Source organism: Acartia tonsa, chromosome 5, assembly GCF_053477335.1.
Source record: "Acartia tonsa isolate MP-2025a chromosome 5, ASM5347733v1, whole genome shotgun sequence".
In the NCBI taxonomy this organism is placed as follows: domain Eukaryota; kingdom Metazoa; phylum Arthropoda; class Copepoda; order Calanoida; family Acartiidae; genus Acartia; species Acartia tonsa.
This window is the reverse complement of record NC_137264.1, coordinates 10279017-10306840: the sequence shown is the minus strand read 5'-3', so window position 1 is coordinate 10306840 and position 27824 is coordinate 10279017. Positions and strand designations below refer to the sequence as shown.

Here is a 27824-nt window from a genome sequence, read left to right as displayed (position 1 = left end):
CAGACAATCAACCATTTGAATTTTGATTGCACGGCCTTTGTCTGTTTTGTCAGTGTGCCCTTTCTGTGCATAGTTGTTTGTCAAACAAATGACAATTATATATTAAACAAACAAACGAAAAATTAGCCACCCTCATTCACAAATTATTTAAAAATAAGTGGGTGGGGTTTCTTTGCTCAACATGGCACTTTTAAAGAAGACAGTATGGGTGGTCGAGGAACTTTTTGATAATTTTTATAAGTATGGTACTCCCCTCCACTAAGACAAAAGCAAAATCCAAAGGTGTCAAAGCTTTATAATAATTTCTAATTTCATGAATCTTACATGATAAAAACCATCTCTAATGTCTTTATTTTTGCTACGCTTTTAAACACCTATAAGAACAATCAATACAAATATATGATAATGATATGATATATATTCCCTTTATTACTGTAAGTGATTGTATATTATTGAGAAGTTGAGATAGCCTGATATCTAGTTGCCGAATGTGTACGCAGTTTCCTGAGTGTTTCCTCATCCTAGCTCAATATTTACTACTAGCTAAAAATCTTCAAACTTCCCTCAAAAAATCTAAATTTGAATGTATAAACGATTTATACATTATAAATTTGAATTTTTCAAATTTTGATATTTTTTTTAAAGTTTGAAGCTTTTTTAGCTAGTAGTAAATATTGAGCTAGGATGGGGAAACACTCAGGAAACTGCGTACACATTCGGCAACTAATTCGGAGGTCATCGAAGTTGAATCAACGGGTTGTCATAAAATACAGTTAATTTCATTTTATAGCAAATATGTACATTTATTTCGATTGACAAAAAAGAACGGAAGACATGTATACAAGGACGTTCAAGCCTTTTTTACATAATTTTTAAAAACTAAAGGCTTTGAAAAACATTTTTTGGTTAGTTTTAGAGTTTCTTCTCATATATTAATGGCAGACATTCTTATATAAAAGCAGCAGGGTGTCTCTCTGTGTGTGTGTATTATCTGTCTAAGTGTACCGAAGGATCTTACTGACCACTAAACTGATATGGTTCTCCTTTACAATGCAGATTCTTATATATCTTGGGAGGGTAAAATTTTCACTACCCTCCCAAGAGAAATCGACCTTAAAAATCAATAACCGCCCCATTATCTTTACCTAAAAAATATCTATAAAGTAACTGCTAAAAAATGCCTTGCTAAACACCAAGAGGTTTTGTTGCAGCATCAAGTGAATACCTTTCAACGCAACGGAGAATTCAAAATTTTGATCGGAGTGGTAGTAGTAATCGGTTAAACTTGCAAGTGATACATTGAAATCCTAGTGTTTTAAATTATATTCTGATGTATTATGTGTTACTAGCAGCTACGCCCCTTGCATCTAGCTGTATTAGGAGAGGTAGGAGATACTTAAAATAGCCTTATACCATCCTAAGTCTTAAAAAGATGAAGTAGCCTAAATCCATCATTTGACCTATTTGAAGCTCTCCCAAAATGGAGAACTCAATCGTAACAGTAGTTGTTGAAATCTTTAACATTATACCAAAAGCCTTACTACTTTAGATTTAGGAGTTTAGACTTGTTTACTTTTTAAGCGAAGCCTTGCTATAAATATCGCCCGAACATTTGTACAAGAAATCAAGTTATGTCATTTTTGCATTCTTACGCATAGCATAATCATGCAGTTTTCTCTCATATCGCAGATGGACCACAAACTGTATTTTTGTTCATATTTTACGATAAGTTAGGTTAAGTAAAGGTTGTAAAGATCCGTAGGGTTTATTCTTCGTAGGGATATAACCCCGCAGGGTAAAAGGTTAAAAATGAGTTTAAAAGGGGGAATTTGTTTAAAAAGTCAATGCTACTCAATAACTCGCTTCGCCTGTCTGTTTGTCCGTCAGTCCTTCCTTAAAATTCATGATTTTAAGAGCGCAGCTATTCTGCAAATTATGCCTGAAAATAAATTGAAGCTATTAATCAAATTTATCATTATACAAATTAGTTAAATTTATTATTAAACAATATAGGTAAAATATGTTTTATTTCAGATTAAGACTATGTTGATATATATGTACTGAAATTAGAAATCTTATTAATTACGAAAGGTAAATTAAATTTATTCAAATCTTTTGTTGTTTTTGTGAAATTTCAGCCCGCTAAGGCAAACAACATTGATTTTTAGTGGCACAATTACTCTATAATTGGGACTTCTGTCCGTCTATCAGTAGAAGTAAATTTATAATTTTAATATCACCCTTATATACAAGTGACAGGATGTGTGTCTGTGTGTCTGTAGATTAAGATCTCGCTAACCGTTAGACCGATATGATTCTCCTTTACATATGATCAGAAAAGGTTTTGTAACTATTTTAGAGAAGGCTACCTTCACCATTCAAGGAGAATCGCCCCTGGAAACACCCCCCCCCCCCCTTAATTTTATCTTTTTGGGGGTTGAGGGTCGACTTAGTTAATCTTGCATCCGTGGAAAATCTAAGTTTGATGAATAAATAATGAATTAGTATAAAAACTAAGAAAACTTGTTGATGCAGTAACAATCAAGGACATTAGGGATCCATAACCGCGGACAAAGAAAAAATTTCGCGCGCTATTTTACCCTCTTCTTTCCTACATAAAAGCTTTGAGCTAAGAGGTATCTAGGGGCCCTTGGGTTGGGGGGTAAGTCGCCCCCCCCCCCCGAATTTCAATAGCAGTTTTAAAACAAAATAAATGGGGGGAGGGGAGTTTTTTCTAGGGATGATTTATCTTGGGATGGTGGTACCCTTCCACAAAATAGATATAAACCTTACCAGGGCCTATGGAGGTTACCATGTATAGGATAGCCATATCGGTTCAGTGGTTAGCGAGATCCTTCGGTAAACACACTAACACAGACATACACATATCCTGTTACTTTATTAAAAGGATACAGCAAAAAAAAATATTTTATTATAACACAAGCTGTGGCGTGCGGTAGACAAATATAATGGGGTTACAACACCCCTCAACCCCCCACCCACCATAAAATCAAATTTCGGAAGGTCTCGTCTGCCCTACCCTTTTTTCACCCCCTAATTGTTTCTAACCCCTCTGGTGAATCTCTGTGCACGCCACTTGACGCAATATTCATATTTTCCTATTCCCTAATCTCTGAGGGAAAGTTTTTTTTATCCATCTGTCATGAACAATCAAATTGGAAGGAATTAGCCATAAACTTAAATAACTAATCATCAAACTTTTACATTAAGCTTACTAACTTTTTAGTAGCGAAGCTACTCTATAATTTGAAATGTCCGTCTGTCCGTCTGAAACATTTTGGGGGAAACGTGATTTTCTCGGCTCCTTTTCAAGAAAGACGCCTGAAATTTTTAGGGATTAAATAAGTTTCCATTCTTCATATTTTTACCAATTTCAATAACACATGTCAATTAATTGGGGTGCTAGATCGATTCCTATATTTTTAAGTTTTCATGATTTTCTCGATTCTTATTCAAGATAGAAGTCTAAAATTTTCAGGGATTAAATAAATTCAAATTCTGCACACTTCTATGAAGTTTCAGTGAGATACCTAGTTTTTTTAAGTGTTTAAGGTTTTTTTTAACTCCTGGTTCAGATAGACGGCTGAAATTTTCAGGGATTGAATAAGTTTACATATTACATATTTCCACAAAGTTTCATTAAGATTAACTTATTGGTTGTGGTGCTAGATCGATTCCTAAATTTCCACATTATAAATCAAGAAAGGTTTGTGATTGTATTTAATGTTTATTTTGTATTAAAAGGCCATATAGTTCATTCTGGATGTTCATCCATAATTTTTAAGCTTCGCTACTTATACATAGATGTTGTCATCCTTGTTTATATTTATCCTCCTCGATACATTGTATTTCCTCATATTTCCTTATAATAAACTAGAGACTGCTCCAATAGCATAAAGGAGTTATGTATTCAAAGGTGCAGATAAGGGGGTTGGAAAAATAGCTGAAAACCATCCAACGACTTGAATCTGAGAATAAAATAGCCTCAAACCATCAATGGACTTAAATGAAGCAAGCCGACATAAAAGAAAGAAACCAATCGGTTCCGTAGTTATTGAGATCTTTAGCCCCAGACAAAAAAAAACTTGCTACTTGATATAATAGGAAGACTTAATTACAAATAGTGCATCTGCTTGTCGTTGGTTCGAACCGCAGCTATGCGTCATAATTCAAGGCGTTTAAAGTTGTGATAACTACTGCTATGTCAGATGCGCAACATTAATCACAAGACTATGCCTTGGCCAAAAATAGGCACAACTTATCTTCATACACATTTAAGACTTACAGACAAAGGTCGTGTTATAAAATGGGGTTGTTGTCTGAATTAGTTAGGTTGTTTGTGCCTTTGGACCTTCTGAAAAGGTGTGGAGCTACATTTTATAAAAACTCTTTATCAAAAAATTAAGGAAATTTTTTTATTTCTTTCTGTGAAAGCAATAAGTAATTGTACTTTCAAATTGAAGCAACATTTGACATAATATTCAAAGTTTGAATAATTTGAATATATTTTCATAATATTGCATGATATCCCAGAAAAACTCATAAAACGCATAAAAAGAATATGGCACAAAAAATGCTGAAACTAAATTATAAAAAATAGTCTACTAATAAATAAAATTAACCCCTTTCGTAGAATAAAACTTTTGATTAAAAAGTTGATTATGCGAGTTTTAACCAACTAATAAAGATTTAGTAAAAGTATCCAAAGTTTTTAAGCCAACAAAATGAAAACTTTGGGTACCATATAATTTACAGTGATCTAACTAAAGAATAGATGTGCTTCTAATAAAGCAACGCAAATTTTGGGTATACCAAAAATGCTTATGACATGCTAACCACTGCTTGGAAAAAAACTATGTAAAAATTACTCACTGTAAACAACTTTTATACTACAAAACAACAAGTTAAGTTAAAAAGTTTACTATTTTTTTTAATTAAGCCTTTGAAATATTGGTGTAAAGCAAAACAATGCAGATTAAGACTCAATAGTTTAGTGGTATAATCCAGCTTAAACCAATAACGAAATTAATTCGAAAAAAATCTCGAAACCTATACGTGTTTGTTGGGGGGCAACACGTCGTAAAATTGACAACCTCTCCATTTGCCCCCCAAATATTATTTTATATTTTTTCGCTTGTTGGTTATACCTTATACCTGGGTATAATCTCTCATATAGCATAAATACTTTATTCAAATATGCTTATTTTGGGTGCTGCCATTTTTACAACTAGCAAAAATATCCCTACTCATTTGAATTTAGAAATTTGGTATAATAATCTAACAATAATCTTTAAAGATGAACATAGTCATCAAGTTTCAGAAATTTACTAGTCATTTTTTTTAATATTACACCGATGTAGTGTAAGACGCTTATTTAAGAGAACAGCAGGGAGCCAATGTTCCCCAATGTATGTTTATTAAAAGGAATATAATTTTATTTCATATATAAACCTAGTATTCTCAGATTTCAATCCTTAGGGTTATGATAAAAAATTTTAGTATTAAATGTATTCCCCTAAGAAACAAAAATGACCCCCTCTCATTCTCTCACAGATTTTATTCTCTCCATCCTCTCCTCTACTTACCCTTTCTTCCACTTTTCCTTTACTTTCCCACCTTTTTTTACTTACCACCTCCAGGGGGTTAAATGGGGGTTGTTTTCTTCCCCCTTATAAACATATTTGGGAGACCAACCTTCCACTTTACTACACCCCCTTAAGGTTTAACCCCCCCCCCCCGCCCTTCCTTATTGCGTGCGATGGGGGTGGGTAGAGGGGTGTCCACACACCCCTTAAATTTAAATTGGGAACGCCTCCTTTCCCCTTTTTTCATCCCATAAAAGTCTCACACTCCCTGGCAAATCGATGTGCGCGCCAATGCCCCCTCTCCCACTGGCAAATCCCTGTACACTTGCATTTTTACTTTTTAAACTTTCATTTTAGCCTTTCTTGTTACTATTAACACTTCCCTTTCCCTTTAAAATTATCTAAAAAACAAAAACACAAAGAAATTTTAAAAATATTTAATTTTTAAAAATTAATCTATATATCTTCACTAATAATACCATTATATAAATAACAACAATCAATATTAACGATTAGAATAAAATAAACACAAACTAATTACTGATTCTAAACAATCTCTTTGATTATAACACTTCTTAAGATTTCAATATTTTCTTCCTTTTTTCTTTATTTATGGTATAAATAAAATTATCTTCCAGAGATTATAAACTAATACTTATTATAAAATCATTATCAGAATAATATAATAAGGAGAAGTTCTATTAGAAGATGTTTTATTTAAGATTTAAAAATAAAATATATAACTGAATTTGTCGAAATTCAAAAGCATAAAAGAAATATAAATTCATCTAATTCATTCAATATTAGAATTAATAAGAAATTATATTTTGTTTTATACTATTGCACATATGTCATAATTTAGGTTTCTTTGATTTTCATAGTTTCTTTGTTTGTCAGTTTTCTTTGGACATATATATGTCCTATCGCTTTGATAATTATTAGCAAACTGACTTAAGAAGTAACGGACAAATTTTATAGTTGAAACGTTTTTCTAAAGCAGCAAATTATTTGAATAAAACATTTAGTTAAAAACTAATTTGATAAGATTTATCTATTATCCCCAATAACATTGATATGACAAATCTGATATTTTAAAAAGCTTTTTTTTAGTAACAGAATAAAATATAGCATAACAAACTATTAGAAGTTTTTAAGGAATACTTTCCGAGTAATAATATGTAGTAGAACAGAAGGGGGTTGGAAAATTTTGGGGTGTTATTATTATTAGAAATCTCCTCCCCATTTTTAAGAGAACTTCATTAATGAGAAGAAAAATCTATAAATAGAATTATGTAAATATTGCTATGTATCACTAAAACCACATCTTTTCTACAATTTGGGTTATTTTGTCCATCCTTATTATTAGCTCTGATTGTTTACTTAGGCTTTTTGGCTAGGTATACATTTTGAAAGTGTAGGAAGTCTATAAGAGTTTTGGAATTATGATTCTTGGAACACTTAGGCACAACTTAATCAACAAAGCTTCTCTATACTTAAGTCGATAACACATAAGTACATCAATATTAAACATTACACTTGCTTACATATTTGAGTCAAATTTTCTCTTATTTTGAAATAATATTCTATAATTCTATTTCCTTAATATTCAAAGTGCAGGTACTCTATATATGTAGCATTACTTGTTGAGCTTTGTTTAAATGTATGTTGGCGTTCTTGTTTGTAAGTTTACATCTGCCCAACCCCTGTCTTACTTTTGACATACATAGGTGTTCAACAATTTCCTCAAATTACAGATTTAGAAAACAGAAACATAACTATTTTTTTTTCATTTTATGTAAAAAAGCAAAAGATAAAGTGCATGCAATAGTTTGTTTTTATGAAATAATTAAAACCATTTTTAAATCATAAGATATTTTTGTAGTTTTAAGAAAACACCCAAACATTAGTGATTAATGAATATATAGTCCCCATTTGTTGACCCTATGGAAAATTTAGAGGATTGATAAGAGATTTCCTTTTTTTTTCTTGTAAAAATTTCAGATAAAAATTGGGCTATTATAAAAGCTAAAATTTACTACTTTTATATCGAGAATCCAAAGTTACTTTTAATCTTTATGGTATACATATGCTTCTTATAAGTAATCTAAAGACTTTTCAGAGAAAATTATTCCTTTAAAGCCAACTACCTTTCAGTTTTGGCGTTTTTTATATGCATAACCAGATTACTACGGGGAATTTCTAATAGCGATTTTCCATGCATTATGCAATTATAGTAATCAAGTTTCGGACTAAACAACTAGATAGCTGTTGCAATTTTAACACCAAATGATGTGTTTTGTTCCATATACACATAACTCTCTGATATAGGTTCATTAGGGTGGGTTCATATCGGAATTAGACAAAGAGGGGATGTGCAACAGATAAAACAAACTTAAATAAAATTTCTGACCAAAAAAGAATTTTTAAAACTTGAGATTTAGAAAGCGACCACTTAAAAATGTATTTAATTAATAAAAAGATATGCAAAGACGACATTCAAGTCCTTTACACTTATTATCTCAGTTGCTATTAGTGCTAGAGGGCTAAATATTTTTGTACATTTCCCCAGTTTAATAATGAATTTCCGAATAAGTCATATTTCGCTTTCTTACCCTTTATTTACCAACCTTTTACCAACAACCAGACATACAATTGTAGAGCTATTTGTAAATGAAAGTAGAAAATTTATTTAATCAGAACTATGGCTTCATGGTGCTCCCAGGAAAGGCCTTGGGTAGTAGAACCAGGAACTTTTGTCCTTTTCAAAATATCTCGTTTTTAGCCTTAAAAATGACTAAAAAAACCATATTTTTTTAAGGTTTATTGAGAATTGTCCAATTTGAAGAGATTTTTTGAGGTTTTCTCAGGCTAGAAACGAGATTTTTTGAAACGGTCAAAAGTTCCTGATTCTACTCCTCAATGCCTTTCCTGGGAGCACCATGAAGCCAGAGTTCTGATTCAATAAATTTTTGACACGCATTTACAAATAGCTATACAATTAAATGCCTGGTCGTCAGCGGTTTTAAAACTTAGGATAAATTTTAAATCATCCAGAGGTGTATTATACTCATAAAAATCATTTGCAGATCCCCGCTTTGTTCTCAGAAAAAAAATGTCCAAAATCAACCCACCCTAAGGTTCATTCACAAAATCTTTCCTTTAATTACAGGAGATATGTTTTGTCCGTATATTTTTGACAATTTGGTCTATTTAAAAATTGTACATTTAAAATTTTTATTGAAGACTAGATTCCCATGACAAATACACATTTAGTCTTTACACTCATTTAGTTAGTTTGTCCATTCCATGATATTTATGCTTTGCTAGTTATTGATATTGTTATCCTTGTTTTATATTGTGAGTGGGTATAGTAAAGCTGGGAATAGTGTGATCCAATACAATAATCAATTGTCTAGACATTATTCAATAGGTGCTCAGTCAAAAAAGACATGAAAATTATTAATTACTTAGATAAAATTGTTTAAACTAAATTGGGTGATGTCTGTTTACAAAGGGCCATAAAACACATCTTAACTATTTAACATATTTCTAATTTTTTCAATAAACAAAAAGTTTCATTCAAATTATAGTTGACCTATTCAAATTTAATTTTAAAAGTAAAAATAAATCAGGGGAGGGGGATGAGGAATTTTTCTAGAGGTCATTTGTCTTAGGAGGATCTAGGTACATTAAGCTTCACTGTAAAGTAGACCAACATCAGTCCAGCAGTTTTTAAGCTTCAAACAGACATCCTATTACTAATTTACATAAGGAAAATTAGTCCAGAACAAACCTTTTTATACTAATTACAGTTTTTTTGTATTTATTAGAATAAAAAAATTGTATACCTGTTGCAATGAATGAGCAACCATTTAGAAATACTTACAAGTCAGATTTCATGCAAATAGGAATGCCCCAAGGAAAAGTTGTAATTTAAAAAGGAAATTCTTTCTAATAACTGCAGTGCACTGACAAATATATAAACGATACAAATACAAATATTCAGACTTATGAATTGAGAAAAAAAGGTTTTATAAAGGCTGGGTTAAACCATAAAAAATGTAATAGCTTAGAATAATTTTTCCACTTCTCCATTAGGTAGAAAATATAACTTTTTCTCTAGTTCATAAAATTACCTATACGAATCTTATAGTGGCAAAGCTACTCTATGATTAATTTGTCTTTCCATTCATATCAATGAACATAAATCATAATAATTTACTTGGACTGTGACTGTCAGTCTGTCGGTCACCTCAGAAAATATAAATATCTCTCTTTTATGAAGGTTTCAATATTTTATTGAATTATAATTTTAATATTATATTTTATTGAATTTTATTATTCTCTCTTTTTCCGTCCTTTTTATATCTATTTAACATCTACCCTATAACTCACTTTGTCGGATCATCATTTGCTTCTCTATTTAAGGACGTTATCATCCTTGCTTTTATCTTTAGGAAGAGTAAAGACGACATCTGATTAAAAATGGCGGAACCAGAGGCGCCAAAGTATCAGTTGGAAGACATTTTGAACAAGAAAAAGGCGCCACCTCAGATTTTAGACCTGCAAGGAGTAAAGTAAGTTGTTCCAAATGGAATTTTCCATCAAAGTGCCTTGTTGATCACAACCCCCCCCCCCCCCAGATTAATAAAATAAGAATAGTTTTCATTTTGTTTGTTAAATACTTTAGGTCAAGTTGGGTTGTATTTGGTTCTGTGTAGACCAGCAAATTTATGACATCTTGGATATAGGCTTCACATGGTTAGCCACCCCCCCCCCACTCCGTAGGGGTTAGGAATGGGAAAAAACTAACTCTCTCCCCTCCTAATTTTCAATTAATTTAAAAGAATAAAGATGGGGAAAACAGTCATAAGAATGTGAGGTGCAAATGTCTAAATTTTCAATTATAATCCATGATTAAAAATGCACATCCAAGAATTAATACAAGTTTTTATTTAACAAATGAAATTAAAAATTGACATTTCTGTTCAATATCTGAAAGGTTAAACATCTGCAATTTTCAATTACAAATCTAATCTATTTTTATTTCATAAGAAATATTTAATTAAATTTTTAAAAAGATATCAATTTGCATTTTTTAAGCAATTTTTATTGTAGGATAGCAAATGAAGAAGATTTCAGAAAAATTATGGAAAAGGTTCCTGAATACAGGATTAAACCAGAGAAGGTAAAACAGTTTTAGTTTTTAAACTAGATTTTTTTCTTTTTTTTACCATTTGACAGAGACACTACTGACCAATAAAAATATTTTGATGGTCTAATTTATAATTTAATATAGATTTTTAAAACCATATTTAGTGAAATTTTTATAGAGTTTTAGGAAAGTGTTATTTTGAACAAATAAATTTTTGAGAGGTTTTTATGGATATTATTTTTTATACAGATTATTCTATTCTCTACATCTCACACTAATTTTCATAATTTTTCATAAAAAAATAATATAAATATACTACAATAACAATAGCTAAATAAAATATTTGTTTTTGAAATAACTTTTAATGTGTACTAATAAAATAAATAAAAGTTGCCATTGTTGTGGCGAAGGAGAACAATATATTGTACATAGAAAGAGGAGACCAGGGCCCAGATAGAATTGCTGGAATCCAAGATGTTGGACCTGACATTGCGTCATCCCAGTGTACAGGCCATACTTGCTAAGCTTAGCAGAGATGAATCAAATAGAAAGGGGATTTGGTGTTCAGTGGTGTTTTAAGTCTCACTTTATCATTCTTTTTCACATTATGAATCTTTATCATTTTTGGTAAATTACAATAATAACTGACAGCTTTCTGGGGATATTAAAATAGAAAATAATAAGATATTAATACCAGTTTTGATAGGCCCAAGGTTCTAATGGTCTGGTCTAGCCAAACTTGTATTAATTTTCTGATTTTTATTTTAATATTCATGGAAATTTATCTGTAATACGATACTAAACATGATGTTACAGTATCCGGTTTTGATCCATAGATATTAATCGGTTTCTAAGCCATACTGGAAAAAAATGTTGAGCCCTAATTAAAGGCATGACTTCTAGACTAGGTTTATTAAATAAAACTCTTCCTTTTACACTATCAAAGCTAATGCTAAGATTGCTGATTTTTATTATCTTTAAATTTTAAATCTGTCAACCTTTTTAATTTTTCTCAGCTCAATATCTTGATTATTAGAAAATATTAATTTAAAATCCTAACTGTTATTGATAAAAAAAAAACTTGACAAGTTTGTCCTTGCAAATATTCCAACTGCATATTGCACTATTTTACCATTATCCTGTCACTTTGTCTCAAAGATTGCAATTTGTCTTCAACTTAATGTCCTATTTGTCCATTTTCTTCAACTTGACAATTTATAGAAAATAATTATAATAAAAGTAGAATAGTTATTTATCACGTGGTATTATAAACATTAATCCGTGGATGTAAAAATTTACAATTACAAGATTAAAACCAGTTTTTTAAGCCTCGTTATGCCGAAGGCACAGGATAAAAAACTGATTTTAATCTTATGATTGTACATTTTTATAATCATAGAAAACTAGATCGATGTAATATGATGCTATACATAATTTTTTAGTATGACTGAGAACCGGTTTTAATCCACCAGATATTAATTGGTTTCATAGCGATACTGGAAATGTAATCATATTCTTTTTTAAAAAGAAAAAATTTCCAACACCACTGGATGTAGATAAATGAAAATAAGTAGGGAATAAATATGGAGAACTTACCTGAAATAGTTGTTAACCACATGTGGTTTTCAAATGACAGTGATACAGGTGCGCAGAACGCGGCATTCAGTGTGGCAATTTTGAAGACAAAATATTTGCAGCAATTGGTATCAAACTTTGGGGCTTTCACAAAAATTGTCAGCTGAGCACTTACCCCTCCCCTTATTTTTGAAATTTTTCCTCTATGCCTAACTCGTGTCAAAGGCACTAACTAAGCGGGGTTACCAAATAACCAATATACTCTAACCTAATCTGACTTAAAGCAATAAACATACAAAAAAATAAAGGGTGTGCAAAAAAATGCGGACATTTTTAAAATTGAAATGGCGCGGCTTGTGTTAATAGTAGAAAAATGTTATGCATACCGTTAGAACCGCTAAGAAGTTTATTTTTTGGATATATAATAACGATTCCTGTTAAAATGTCCCAACTGATGTAAAACTTGACTTGCGAGTAAATTTTAAAATATAACTAAAAATTAGAGAAAATATCTTTCAAAAAGATATGCCTACATTTTAAATTTCAAATTGTGCGGCTTGTTTTAATAGTAGAAAAATGTTACGCATACCGTTAGAACCGCTATGAACTGTATTTTTTTTGAAATATAAGAACGGTTTCTGTGCTACAAATAATCTAGGAGCCAGATGGTAAACTGTCCCAAAATTTACTCGCAAGTCAAGTTTTAAGTCAGTTGGGAATTTTAACACGTAGCTCCTAAACTATGCGTAGCACAGGAATCGTTTTTATATTTGCTAAAAATAGACTTCTTAGCGGTTCTAACGGTTTGCGTAGAATTTTTCTACCATTAACACAACCCGCGCAATTTCAATTTTAAAAATGTCAGAATTTTTTTGCATACCCTTTAGATTCAATTTGTTTGAAATAAGGGGGGAGAAGGCAGGTTCTTTGCTCTAAAGGGTACATTTTGTTAATGTGCCTAAACCTTAAAAGATATATTTTCAATTGGTGTTTCTGATTGCCACACTGTTATAACTGATGAAACTTAGAATCTGACAGAAAAAGTACAACAGAAAGAAAGCCAGCCTCCTGCCACACTGAAGCTTCTAAAGGTTAATACTTAAAACCCATTTAGCCATATTTAATATAAGAATTTATTGTAATTCAGATTTAGTTTTGGGATTGGTATAATTTCTCCATCTTTTACATTTTTCTTCTTCTAACATCCTAAATAATTTGCTCAGGAAAGCTAGAAAAGGAACTATTATACACAATGTCAAGCCACCAGAGGTCACATCTCTGTCCTGCTGGGGTACGTGTGCCTGTGCATCTTCATGCTAGACATACTGTATGCATCTTCCATATCATTCTTTATTTGCTAGATATACTGTATGCATATATATTGCATATTATTAATATTTGCTACAACCTTTACATTTACATCTTCTGCAACAAGACTATCAAATATGTAAAATTTATATAAAAAAATAGTATTTATTGAATATATTTCCTTGTTCATTATTTGCATCTTGTATTATCATTATTTGCCACAAATACCCAGCATTTGTTAGATCTATCATTTTGTATGAATTTTTATTTTCTGTCTTGCTATTTTCTGCATATTCTATTGCTAGATTTATCTTTCTTAATTATTTTTTCAAATTTCTTGCACTTTATATGTCATATTTTCATTTCGAGTATCAAAACAAATGAAAATTTTCTGTAATGCTTCTAAGTTTCTCTTTGTATCTTGATGAATGTTATTATTAAATTATAGTTTGTAATGTTTATATTTAAATTGCAGTTTTAGTCTTTTATTTTGATGCATGGCTGTATTTTTTATTGTAAGTTATCTATTTTATATATGCTTCATGTTTTTTTTACATTTTAATTAGTTTCTAATAGGGTTGGGCTGGATATATATTTGGCCAGATACCTAATACTGGATATCTGGCTGTTATCTGGTATTCAACTAGATATTTTGAATGTACAGTATCTGGCCAGATATTGAATACTGCTGGGTATCCGGCCCAACCCTAGTTTTTAACCTTGTCTTCAATAAGACTTAAATGACAAGTACATATTAAGATATTGATGAGACCATAAATCAAATGTTATAAATTTGATTGTCTTATTGAATATTATGTCTAGAGAAACCTATGTCTATTACTTTGACATTTTTAAGTAGAGACATAAACTTTACATTTGCTTTTACTCAACAAAACTTTGCATTAACTTAACAACAGTTTCAAGGATCTTTTTAAAACAACATTCATTTTATTTTTATCCAGTTACACTTTCCTTTAAAATCTATTTTTTTTAAAACCTGAATGGCTGAATCAAATAAGTAATAAAGCTAAACATGAGATTACCTTTTGCATAGTGTATTTCTAATTACATGTTAAGAAAAAATCTATAAAAAAAATATGAATAATTGGACTAACATTTATTAATCTATTTGGTCTGTTTATGACACATAATTAAACAAGTATTGATTTTAGGAAGTAATAAAAAGTTTTCATACAATTTGTATGGAGTTTTCCTGCAATAATTTCTTACAATTCTCCCCTTGTTTAATACACTTCTAATCTCATTGAAGCAATTAAAGCTTCATTATTTGAAATTTTCTACTTATAAATAAATTTAATTTATTTAAGAACTTGTGTTGTTGTTTTTTTTGGTTTATTTTGCTTAAATTAATGTATTTATTGTATCTATTACTTTACTATGATGTACAGTAAACATGTAAGTGACAATGTTATACATTTTGGTAAAAAAATGAAACTTATATTTCATGCAATATTTCAGGAATTATATTTCGCACAATTTTTGTCACTAAAAACAGAATATAAAACTGTGAAATAAATGACTAACCATTTATCAAATGATGAGCTTTCGCTCAATTATTTAGCCATAAGAATTAAGTTATTAATTTAAGCTAAATTGAGTTTTCATCAAATATTGAATGAAATATTAGTTATTATTTTTACCCTTTCTTAATTTTAAAAACTTTCAAGTTTAAAAACTTTAAATGAGCTAGCAAGAAAACTGAATAAAAATAAAAAATCCTCTTTAAGATTATTTTTAAAAATTATTTTTAGTATGCTCTGATTTTTTAAAAGTAGATATTTTCATTTAAGTTCATAAAATTTTTTCATGAAAATAGCTTAGCTTGCATTGAGTCCTGATATATGAAAAAACACAAAATACATAATTTTTTACTCATGATTTTTTCCCTTTTGTAGGAAGAAATGAACACAGATGAGGTATAGTACAACATTAAGGACAATTTTTTGTATGGTAGATTATAGAAACAATCTTGTAACATGTAGTTTTCATTAATTGTATATTGTAATGCATATTCTATTAATGATATTGTATTTAAAATTAATAATAACATGATGTATGTTATGTGCAGATGCATATTGTGCTTAATTATATTAAGTAATTTGGAATTTAAACTATATAAAATGCTTCCAAAGAAAAGTCTTAATATTATAGGTCATGTTTTAGGACAGAAAAAAAGTAAGATTTAATATTTGTGGTGTATCTCTAATTATATTAATGTATTGTAAAAAAAAACCATTTTAGTGTTATTTTAATTCCTGTTGATTTAAACTAAAATAATATTTAATATCATTTTTCAATCCGAAAATAACATAACCCTATATATTTAAATAATTATTAATTTGTTTGTTTATTGATAATGCTTTAATTAATGTAATTTTCAGGAAAGACAACTAAACAGAACAAATAAAAAGGATTATTATTTATAATCATTTAGGTAAAGAATCCAATATTTTAAGACATTCAGGGTTTACAATTAATGTTTAATTTTAGGCAAGGTATTCTTGTATATTCATTACATTTACTGAACATAGTAGAAATATTTTTATTTATGGTTAGAAAATGAAAAGACAATCTTTACCATATTTAAATTGTGTGTTTAAAGGTTTGATGTAATGCTTTACACAGTATCATTTGATCAATAACAACATATATAATAAGCCATAAATGTTGCTTATAATATAAATGTTGCTTATAATGTCGTAATAATTGCCGAAAACATAAACCTATTCAAAAATACGGTTTGGAATGGGAATACAGATCAAAATTTAAGATTGTATTCAATTATAATATTGTAGCAAGGAAGTTTATATTCAATGGTAGAAGATAACTTTTTAGATACAATATTATATCCATAACAGTGAGGCTATTTTTGTTCTACCTTTTTTCACTAATTTTTAGTTCTACCTTTAATTCACTAATCCAAAAATTTCATCAAAGTTGATTTTGAAACAATTTCTAAATTCAATTAATTGATTTAATTTTACTGCTTAATCTAACCAAATTATTATTATCTTCCAGCAATATATTAGGTCAATTGCATCAAAGTTTCTGTATCAATGACCCTAATTGCAATTGCATGAATAATTTTGTGCTACATTTACAAGAAAATATTCTAATTAAGCAGGGATAAGGGATGGGAAACCTGACCGAAAATTAGGTCTCAGCCTCCTTTTAAAAGTGATGGGGCAACTTTTCTTTTTTGCCTATAAAATCAACTCATTTCCCCCAGTTCCTCATTGGCTGTAGGCCAATATCCAATAGCCTGAAACTTGCTTTTAGCATTAACCAATTAATTAATAACAAACGCGTCCCCCAGTTCATTATTGGCTAAATTAATTCAACCAAACATAAATTTCTGCTATTAGAAAGACAACAATGTAAACTTTCTGCTATTAGAATGACAACAATATATATGACGTTCAATCACATCAACTTATTATTAAATTTACACATTAATAAATGTCCATATAGCAAAACATAAATTGAGAGATCGTTTTTTGAAGACTGAGTAGGATTCAACATTTTATACTTTAGAACAATGTGAAAAACTCATGTCTTTAGACAATTTAAAAGTTACATTTCATGTGGAATTTATAACCCATCTAAATGATCACAAATACAAAACTAGTTCAATATGTAAATAAAAGTGTACTGTGTTTTGTTAAAAAAAAAAATTTCATTAATTTTGGTAAAAATTGTTGCACACTTAATTGAACTTTTCTGTTAATATTTAACGTAAAATAAAATTTTTTTTTTAAATTCTTAATTTATATGTTTGCTATGGAACAATTAGTTGATAGAATGTTACCCATGTACTTATTCAATTCTACTTAATTTATTTATTAAAGCTGGGGAGCTAAAGCGGTGTTTATTTCTATATACAAATTTTGGGGTGAAGTAGATCCCCCCTTAAAATGTTTGAAAATAAATCAGATTTAACCATCTCAAAAAAAACTTTTTTTTAAATGGGGGGGGGGGGGGGGGTTGGCGAAGTAATAACGGGATTCTACTTAAAGCCACTAACATATTGGTTCTTTGAAAAGTTTTTATTATATTTTATGATAGGTGAAATCAACTACCTGAATTCTATTCTATACTTTTTTTCTTTGCATTCATATAATAGCTATTTCATCATTGTTCATAGTTTTCAAATCTAACTACTGCGTCATCCCGAAACTAGTTTTTTAGGCCTAGTTGGAAAATAGGCCTGGAATAATATTTTCTTACGTTTCCCATCCCTTATCCCTGTAATTAAGTCTGTGAATTCTTTTCAAGTCTTATATTAGATTAAAGAATTCAGTTTGCATTTTCCTTCATTGAATGTCTATTTCTGTGTTTCTTTAGCATCGTGATTTTAACTTTTCAATAACAGATTTCATATCGATGGGTTCCCTTTCTAAGTAAAATTATAATAAAAATTCAAAAGAAAATACGTGGACATTGTGAATAGGGAAATTTGTTATTTAGGTTGCTAATATTTGTCCTCAGATATTAGTCAATATGTTTCTCCATAGTTAGGGGAGGGGATAGGGCAAAGTCATAAAGGAGTGAAATTGGGGTAATTGTCATATTAGCCAGCTGGGAGAAGCATTTTATCGGGGTATGCGAGATTCTCTCATAATATCCACTCATTTTATATCTATTATAAGAAAATTAAAATAAACAAATTAATGTTACTTTGACTTAAGGAAAGCCTTTGATATGAAATCTGCGCATCTTGTGAATGCCACTACATGTATCTTTTTTCTTTTTAAGCCAACAGAGGTGGAGGAGTCCTTAGAAACTGAGGTATAATATGCTATTGTTTAGTTTATAGACACAAGAATCATAATATCCATTTTAGCGAAGCCAACTGAAAAAAGGTTTAACAAATAAATCTAAATTTTACCCTTTTTTTGAAGCACCTTCAAAAAAATTATAAGTAATTTTGTATTAGATATAGATGAAATTCCAATGTTTTTCCAAAGTTGTCTGCAGTATTTTTTTTTACTCTTTTTATACATTTCCATTTTTTATAATTACTTTTTTACTCATTTTCATTTGCACCTTGATTTACATATTTTGCATGTTTATGTTTTTTACATCCTTCAATATTTTATTAAGTTTTTATACAAAAATTTTAGAGTAAACATATTTTGCAACAAGGACAATTTTATCTATGAGTATCACAGCAATAGATAATCAATAACTGTTTAAATGAAAAGATACATCAAAAGATTACAATTTTGGCAATTGGTGATTTTAAATTATAGTAAGAAAATTTTTTATTTTTAGAATATTAGAACAAATAAAAATTTTATGTTTAGTTTAAAGTTCAAATTATAATTCATAATTTTTTTTCCCCTTATCATTATTTTTGTACTATAGAGTCTGTTCTGTAAAGTATATACTTAAAAGGCTTTTAGAGCATTAGAAAAATAATATTTATGTATATTGCTAACCCAAAAAGCTGTTTTAGAGCAATTAGAGCGATGTTGTAACTAGATAGGCATGTTGATGTTGAATGTTTTAGAGTCGAGGCTATGAAACCACAACTTTCCCTGAGGAAACTAAAAAGGTGAGCATATCCTTTGGACATTTACCCCTTACTGAATGTTTCTCCCTATTTATTTCTTAGTTGAGAATAGGTTAGGTTAGATATTAGTTAGGAGATCCTAAAAGGGTAAACCATTGCTTGTAGGTTTATAGTTGGGACTAAAAAAATGTTTTTTAGGATATAGCTAATATTTTCACTCTACATTTTAAGTATTTATACCATTTGATTTTTTTATGTTACATTCAATATTTAAATATAAATTATAATCTTGAACATATCAGAGGTATAGTTATAATTCTAAAAATATAAAATTCCTGCATGGCCGTATTAATGGCAGTTTTCATTTAATAAGTGTACTGCCAATGGAACTGAAGTGGAATGTAAAGTTTTTTTTATAACATTCTCTCCATATCTCTATGAAAGAAATGGAATTTCTAAGTGGATGCTATGTGAGAAACTCATTCTTATAAAGATTATGAAAGCTTTCAAAATAATACTATGTAAAATTTCGGCTTATACCAACAATGAAATTAATTCGGAAAAAATCACAAAACCTATACATGTTTTTCAGCTGTTTGACGACTTCACAATGTGTCTAAAAAATATTAATAAAGAATTATTTCGCTTGTTGGTTATACCTTTTTCCTGAAGATGCCACTTAACTAATAGTTAAAAGAACAACATATTTTATTTAGATAGCTTCTGCTAGACATTTGTTTACTTGGGAGAGTTCACTAATGAAAACATATCAACATGTTTTTAACATGGTGAGTCAGGACTATACCATGCCAAAAAAAAATGTTTAATTAAAATAAATTCTTATGTTAATTGATGGAAGCAGGATTCAAAGAAGTTAAGAATACCATATCTTACATTTTCAGGAACTCTTCTAGTTTATCAAAATAGCACGAAACCTGTCAAATGATTTTGTGGTCACTGCGAAATTATCCATTTGGTTGTTTGCAAGATCTTACTGGTCAAACTGTCACAAATGAAAAAGAGTAAAATGTATTTTATTTAGAGGATCGCAGGTGGACTTTTTGAAAATAAGTGCTCATGATTTTTTATTAGGTGAAGACGACTTTACAACAGGCCAAAGACGACTTTCAAACATGTCAAAGTCGATTTTAAAAATTATCAAAGACGACATTACAGAATATTTGATTTAGATAGCAGCTGGTCAGCATGGGTTCCCTCTTGGAGAGGATACAGATGAATATATGTTTGCTGATCCTTGTCCCCCCTCCATGCGCACAGTAAGTATCTTATTATTGAAACAAAGGCTAATTTAGTCAGGGAGGAAGTGGACATTATACTGTAAATTACTGGCATCACGTTATTTTATTTGTTGGATCAGAACAATGGGTATTTTTAATGAATTGTGGATGGTTGGTTCTAAACTAGTAGTGTAAAAACTTTTTAACCAATAATTAAATGTCATATTCTTTTAGATCCCTGGTATTTAGTACAAAAGTAGCCCGGAGTCTTATGTTCTTTTACAGACAAAAAACTTTGTTGTGAACCCCAAGAAAATTTACCTTGTAGACTAAACTTAATGGTTGAAAAGTTTGGACTATGCTAATTTGTACAACCCAATCAATATTTAATAAAAGACTCAATAGTTATATGAGCAATCGTCCCTACCCTTCTCCTACTAAAAACAAAATAGAAAAGCAAAGAAAGCTTGCATTACATATTTACAGACAGATAAAAAACATCAGTTTCTGATAAAGTATCTTTAAAAAGTAAGTTGTTATACAACAATTTGTCTATTTTATAAAGAAAATATTTTTGAAAATTTTGTATTCTTTATAATTTTCAGGTTCGAATAACAGACTTATCTTCTGTGAACATAAACTGGAAAATGTTAACCCTTGCTAGACCTGAATCAAAGACTGAGGAAGATATATTTTCCAAGGTAGATAGCAAGATAGATAATCAGATAGACAGAAAGGTTGATAGAAAATGTTAACCTGAATCAAAGACTGAGGAAGATATATTTTCCAAGGTAGAGAGCAAGATAGATAATCAGATAGACAGAAAGGTTGATAGAAAATGTTAACCCTTGCCAGACCTGAATCAAAGACTGAGGAAGATATATTTTCCAAGGTAGAGAGCAAGATAGATAGTCAGATAGACAGAAAGGTAGATAGAAAATGTTAACCCTTGCTAGACCTGAATCAAAGACTGAGGAAGTATATATTTTCCAAGGTAGATAGCAAGATAGATAATAAGTTAGACAGCAAGGTTGATAGAAAATGTTAACTCTTGCAAGACCTAAATTCTGAAGATATATAAGTAACAGGATGTGTGTATGTCTGCGCACCATGGATCTTACTATCCGATATTGGTTTCCTTTAAAGGGAGCTACTCATAGGTTTATAAATATGTCACGTCATACAACCACCCTCAAAAGAAAAATTCTCCCCCCCTCATAAAAAAAAATCCTACAAGTGATCCTAGAGGCTTCAAAGGTGTGCCATTAGTAAAGTAAGATAAATAAAGTTTTAGTTTTACAGAAAGTTAGTTAGATATATAAAAGTGTTGCTTTTCTTGATTGTTTTTAAGTATTATTATATTTTCAGTTAGTTGAGCTTGATAAACTAAGACTCAGTACAAGAAAAAAGGTAAAACTTATGTTTTATTATATATGTAGTTCAATATATTACCGTTAGGTATCCCAATTCTACTTTTAATTTGGAGCCAATGGGCAAAAACTTAACAGTTTGCAACATGTTATCAATTAAATGTGCTTTAGTAAAGGTTTTTAATTAACTTAGAAAGAAAATTGGTTAGCTTTGTGATTTAAGAAATAAAAGTGCAGATGATTTTAAAGATATTCTAAAGTGGTTTCATTCCAAGATAATTATTGTTAACTTTGCGCAGTGGCGATACAGTAACCAATGATCGATTAGAGAGGTGCTGTTATTGCTAGTTGAAAACTATAACCAATACCCCGCCCTGGAGATGTGAAATATCATCACCTGAGGCAATTTCTGAAGGCTCTTACGGGAGCAATAATTCGTATTAATGATGAATATTACCATATGATCAAGCAACTGTTAGACTAAATTGAAGCATCCAAGTCTTTTATCTATTTGTTGGAAAATAACTTCTTACTTTTGTAGAATGTTTGTGTAGTCAGAGAAGAACATTCTTACCTATTATATTAATGTAGTAAGGTTTTTTTTGTATAAATCCTAAAATTTTATTACCTACTTAACATATGGAGATCTTTATTTCAGCGAAGCTTCACATAGGTCCTAACATAGTTTCAGGCTATTTTACACCTACATCTAAGTGTTGTTTTATGCTTATTTTCTTTCCATTGCTTTCCACTGACTACGGAAACCCTAGATGCTGGGGGCGCAATCTCTATTGTAATTTAAAGTGATAGCTTCAAACAACCCATTATATTGAATGGAAAATCTGAAGAAAAATGTTTTGGTTGGTGTGTGGGGCTATTTCAATTGAGAGGCGAATCCGGTGGATAGGAACCGGTTCTCATCCATACGAAAAAAACTATGTCTAGCATATTTAGCCCGTGCCTTTGGCACCTCGGGGCTAAAAAAACTGGCTTTAATCTTATAATTGTACATTCTATATCCGCGGAAAGCCGTTTATAATACGGTGCGAGAAATAACTATTCCAAAACAGATGGAAAAAAAAATTCATTCCCTGGACCTAAGATACTATATAGCTTGTCAAAAAATTCTTCAAAATGAATTAAAATATGAATAATTACTCCCGTAAGAGCCTTCAGAAATTGCCTCAAGTGATGATATTTCACATCTCCAGGGCGGGGTATTGGTTATAGTTTTCAACTAGCAATAACAGCACCTCTCTAATCGATCATGGGTTACTGTATCGCCACTGCGCAAAGTTATCTAAGAATTTAGAGTATTGTAACCAATTGAAACAAAATTCAAAACACTTTCTAACCTTACTAATATACAATATTATCCTAATACAATAATAATTTTTGATAACAAAAAAACTTAATCTTTTTTGAATAACAATTGCAATTAGTATTTACATGATCTTTTAGTAAAAAAAGATTGATATTTAAAATAATATTAGGACACCTAGCAACTAAAATTTGAACTATATAATTAGTAATATTCAGGAGCTGCTAGACATAGAAAATAATGGGGGGCGGGACCCAGATTTAATCCTGAAGAATCCTAGTGAGAGCAAAGGAGGCGTGGCACAAAAGCTTATCAAGGTATAGTTGGTACAAATAGGAGGAGTAACTGTTAAATGTTAAAATTACCAAGAATCATATTATTATAGCGAAGCTCCTCTACAATAAGTTTCGGTCCGTCCGTATGTTTCAGAAGCTCTTAACGTTATTTTGGGCATATTATAACTGTCCTATTAATTAGTTACAATTTATAAAGCATAACAACTCTATAAATATTACCAGAAAGTCCGTGCGTCCATTTAAAATATGCTGAGTTTTAACCTTTTTGACTGAAAATTTTGATTTTTGGAACAATGATTCCTATTTCAACAAGGTAAAATACTTTAGGCAACGCATCTCTATAATCAAGACCTAAAATTGTAGGTGTGTCGTCATCCCTTGTTAAATTAATATCTTGTTAATTAAGGAAGATATTGTCAATTTTCTAAAAGCTCTAAGTTGCTTCTTCTGTAGGACGTAAATTACACCTGTGCCCAAAGTTTTATAACCAGGTTACCTTAATCGTTGGCTTCAAAACTTTGGGCATTTTCATTCAATTCTGATTAGTTAACTCAAAACTAGTTACTTTCAAACTTTTCAACTTTTTAATAATTTATCCTACATAAGGGGTTATTTTATTTATCATCATCGAGGTTCGACAGATTGTATATAATTAATTTATTGTCGGTTATCTTACTGTTAATTGTCTTACTGCTATAATTACATTTGACTATTGGATAAATTTTAGTCTAAGGAAAAATGAAAAGGAATTATGTACTATAACATGCACAGAAACAATTTGTACTGTGTTTTTTTTTAGTAGCGAAGCTACTCCAGAATTCACTTTGTCTGTCTGTTTGTAAACTGCTATTTAAGATGGACGGCTGATTTTTTGTGAAGATATCCCTGAAGATGCCTTCTTGATACGTTAGTCTTTCAGTCACATGCTACAAAATAAATTAAATTATTTATGTTAAAGAATTATCTTTTTTTGTATTTATTTCATCCTTCTCTCTCTCTCTCTCTCTCTCTCTCTCTCTCTCTCTCTCTCTCTCTCTCTCTCTCTCTCTCTCTCTCTCTCTCTCTCTCTCTCTCTCTCTCTCTCTCTCTCTCTCTCTCTCTCTCTCTCTCTCTCTCTCTCTCTCTCTCTCTCTCTCTCTCTCTCTCTCTCTCTCTCTCTCTCTCTCTCTCTCTCTCTCTCTCTCTCTCTTTTAATTATGGAGTGCATTTTGCTCAATTAAAAACAAGAATGAAAATGTTGATAAATCAAGCTAAGAAATTACTACATGCAAGATTTACCAGCGGCTACGCCCGTAGAGGCCTCTAAAGGCACTTGAAGGGGGGGGGGGGAGTCGACCCATTTCCACGTTAAATTCTAGTTATAGGAAGAAAAATAAATAGACAGATATCATTTCTTCTATATAATTTTATCCATTATTAGTCACCAACAACAAGCTAACCCCATTTCAGATAAACCATAAACAGTAAACTGTAATACAGCTGTCTTCAAGATATCTATAACATATACAGTAAATGTATATTTTATGTTTAAATTATTCTTGGTCAATTAATATCAAATCATAGAGTTTCTCTGCCATAAGATTGTTGGTAAAATAAAAAGACTTTTTTGTATAGGTTTACAGATGGTCGTCATACAGATTTATTTATCGATAAATTGTTCTTCTGACTTTTTAATTAAAACAAGGATGGAAACATCCTTAAGTAGCAAAGCTCAAAAATTATGTATGGACATCCATAAAAATGAACTATAGAGCAGACGGACATTTCAAATTATGGAGTAGTTTCGCTACAAAAAATATGCTGTATTTAAATATCTATAATTATTTTAATGAATTTAGGTATGTTTGGACTGTATGGATGAATTTTGTCATGGGAACTGCAAGGTTTTCCAGTACGACTCCTATCAGGTTGAAACATGAAGCAACTTAAAGTGCCTATAAAAAATGCCGTCATACAATACAAATGACCCAGGTATAAGGTATAACCAACAAGCGAAATAAATATAAAATAATATTTGGGGGGCAAATGGAGAGGTCGTCAATTTTACGAAGTGTTGCCCCCCCAACGACAGCTGAAAAACACGTATAGGTTTCGTGATTTTTTTCCGAATTAATTTCATTGTTGGAATAAGCTGCTAATGACCAATCATTGGTAATTTGTATTCGAAGATGGCGTTTTTTACAGGCACTTTAAGTTGCTTCTTTGAACATTTATTAAAAGAAATGTTTCTCAAGAACCCATACTTTTGAGTTAATACCTTTTATTTTATCTTATAGTTGTCTAATTTTTCAACATTCCTCATTTGGAGGTGACAGAATAAATTCATTATCTTGTCATTTTATAAGTACATTGTGCTCAAAACTATTTTTTAACATTTGATCCATTTATGTATTCTTCAAATTTGTGTATACTTGCGGCTACGCCCCTAGAGGCCACTAGGGGCACTTGAGGAGGGAAGAGTTGAACCCCAAACCCCCCCTTCCCAACCCCATTTTTTACTTTAGTTTGAAAAAACAATTTTTTTTTTTGGGGGGGGGGGGGGGTTGGGGGGGGGATTTTTTATAGGTGCGATTTCTCTTGGGAGGGTGGTGGTACCCTCCTCCAAAATAGTTATAAACCTTCCCGGGACCTATGAGAAGCAACCCTGTTGAGGAGAATCATATCGGTTCAGCGGTTAGCAAGATCCTTCGGTACAGACAAACAAACATCTTTTTTTATTATAAGGATTTTTAATTGTATATGTTAAATCTTATAAATTGTAGAAACATATATGGATCTATGACCGTTTTCGGTCTTGTTCTTATCCTCTATGTTTTAAAGTAACAGGATGTTTGTCTTGGTTTCTACAAAAAGTAAATACCCCCCCAAAATAAAAAGCTTTGACGCCCCTGCCTGGAAACACACCTCCCCCCTAAAAAAAAACCTTTAAAGGAGAGGGTCGACTACAATGCAACCCCTCTTACTTAAGTGCCCAAAGAGGGCTCTAGGGCGTAGCAGCTAGTATCCAATAAATTAATTAATCTGTATATGATTTAGAGAATAGTGACAAAACACGATGACGATGCTCCTGTCAATATTGAAAAGAAAACTCAGGAATGAATACTTTTTTTATTAATGCTGTATTTTTTTCTGGGCAGCTAGTCTCTAAATTTGTCTTTTACTTTTAGGTTGTGTAATTCTATCAGGGGCGTCAAAGCTTTTTTATTTGGAAGGAGTAAAATTTTCAAAATAAATTTTTTTTTGTAATTTCTCTTGGGAGGGTGGTGGTACCCTCCCCCAAAATAGTTATAAACCTTCCGGGGACCTATGAGAAGCTACTCTGTTAAGGAGAACCCGATAGGTTCAGCGGTTAGCAAGATCCTTCGGTACAAACAAACAGACAAACGGACATCCTGGACCTGGTACTTTATTATAAGGATAGAAATTACGTCATATAATACAAATGACCAATGGAAGTCCAGTAAACATTGTAATTGACATATTGTAAATTGTTTACTGGTCTATCATTGGTCATTTGTATTGTATGACGTCATTTTTAATTAGGCACTATATGCTGATTCTAATTCGTCCCATATTCTGCCTTCCCATTAGATAGGATAAGGAAAATGTGATTTTCTTGGCTGCTATTCAAGATATTTATATTATATTTAATATGGAAATTTTTCGATCAAAATTTTATGTTCTTGTCTTAATTTTTGTGTGAAGATTCCCATTAATAGCAGTATCAAAAAAAGCTAAAATCAAGATGTATTTAAAATAATGGCTATATAATATTTTTTAAGCGTTCTTGATTAAATATTATGATAACAGGAGTCAAAGTACAAACTTTGAAAGCATTGAAACATTTCTAATATGCCTTATCTGCTTTTGATAAATATTTTACCCCCTAAAACTGCAATAAGAAAAATTTCAATTTTCAAATTCAAATCATTAAATAAAAGTAATTTGTTAAGGTGAAGAAAAAACCTGTGAAAAAGAGAAAGAAACGAGTTGTAGGGAAGAGTAACAAACCAGCAGGAGGAATCCATGGTCTCAATCCATTCAATAATTCTTCTGAGCCTCTGTGATTTCATTTTATTTAGGTTTATTGAATGAATATACCAGGGCTCGGCAGCCGCGCATCAGCTGCTTGTAAGACTTATAGAAATCAATGTTTTGCAATTTTAAAGATCAGTTGGAAGTCTAAACCTGACCCAAATATGGCAAACAATCCCTCTGTTCAAAAAAACTTTTTAAATCATTCAAACGGATTTCAATCTGTGGCTTAGTCGCGGCTGCCGAGTTGTGGAATATAACATTGAAATATCTAAATTTCTTATTTTCATTTGTACTGCCATTTGTGTTATTTATTTTTATTTTTGGTTGAGAAAGATAAAATATTTATTTCTTTTCTTTTAGAAAATTTTTTTTCTCAGTTAT

General features: G+C 30.6%; 2 protein-coding genes and 2 non-coding genes across 5 annotated transcripts in view; 3 read left to right on the top strand and 1 right to left on the bottom strand.

Moving 5' to 3' along the window:
- Positions 1-27824, top strand: part of LOC145318732 (uncharacterized) — a 321894-nt gene that overhangs the window by 67260 nt on the left and 226810 nt on the right. The window lies entirely within an intron of this gene.
- LOC145320239 (uncharacterized) lies at positions 2033-27807 on the top strand. Of its 2 annotated transcripts, XM_080162669.1 has the most exons (13): positions 11843-12405; positions 13365-13427; positions 13560-13627; positions 15561-15581; positions 18421-18453; positions 19178-19222; positions 20371-20457; positions 21024-21119; positions 21787-21828; positions 23328-23426; positions 25244-25312; positions 26442-26499; positions 27360-27807. In XM_080162669.1, the coding sequence occupies exons 1-13, from the start codon at positions 12345-12347 to the stop codon at positions 27470-27472; spliced, it is 855 nt and encodes a 284-aa protein (XP_080018795.1). In that variant the 5' UTR covers positions 11843-12344; the 3' UTR covers positions 27473-27807. The 2 variants fall into 2 exon arrangements, with proteins under 2 accessions (XP_080018796.1, XP_080018795.1); XM_080162670.1 differs by lacking the exons at positions 11843-12405; positions 13365-13427; positions 13560-13627; positions 15561-15581 and adding exons at positions 2033-2091; positions 10064-10183; positions 10725-10794.
- LOC145320400 (U4 spliceosomal RNA) lies at positions 22076-22216 on the top strand. Its single transcript, XR_013880186.1, has one exon. It is a non-coding gene; the product is annotated as a U4 spliceosomal RNA (small nuclear RNA).
- LOC145320409 (U4 spliceosomal RNA) lies at positions 22946-23086 on the bottom strand. Its single transcript, XR_013880195.1, has one exon. It is a non-coding gene; the product is annotated as a U4 spliceosomal RNA (small nuclear RNA).

Excerpts from the sequence above, each read along its gene's own strand:
- LOC145320239 (XM_080162669.1), top strand. The coding sequence starts at position 12,345 with ATGGAGAACTTACCTGAAATAGTTGTTAACCACATGTGGTTTTCAAAT. Across the intron at positions 12,406-13,364 it reads TTCAAATGACAGTGATACAG|AATCTGACAGAAAAAGTACA; the intron begins GTGCGCAGAACG and ends GATGAAACTTAG. Across the intron at positions 13,428-13,559 it reads CCACACTGAAGCTTCTAAAG|GAAAGCTAGAAAAGGAACTA; the intron begins GTTAATACTTAA and ends TAATTTGCTCAG.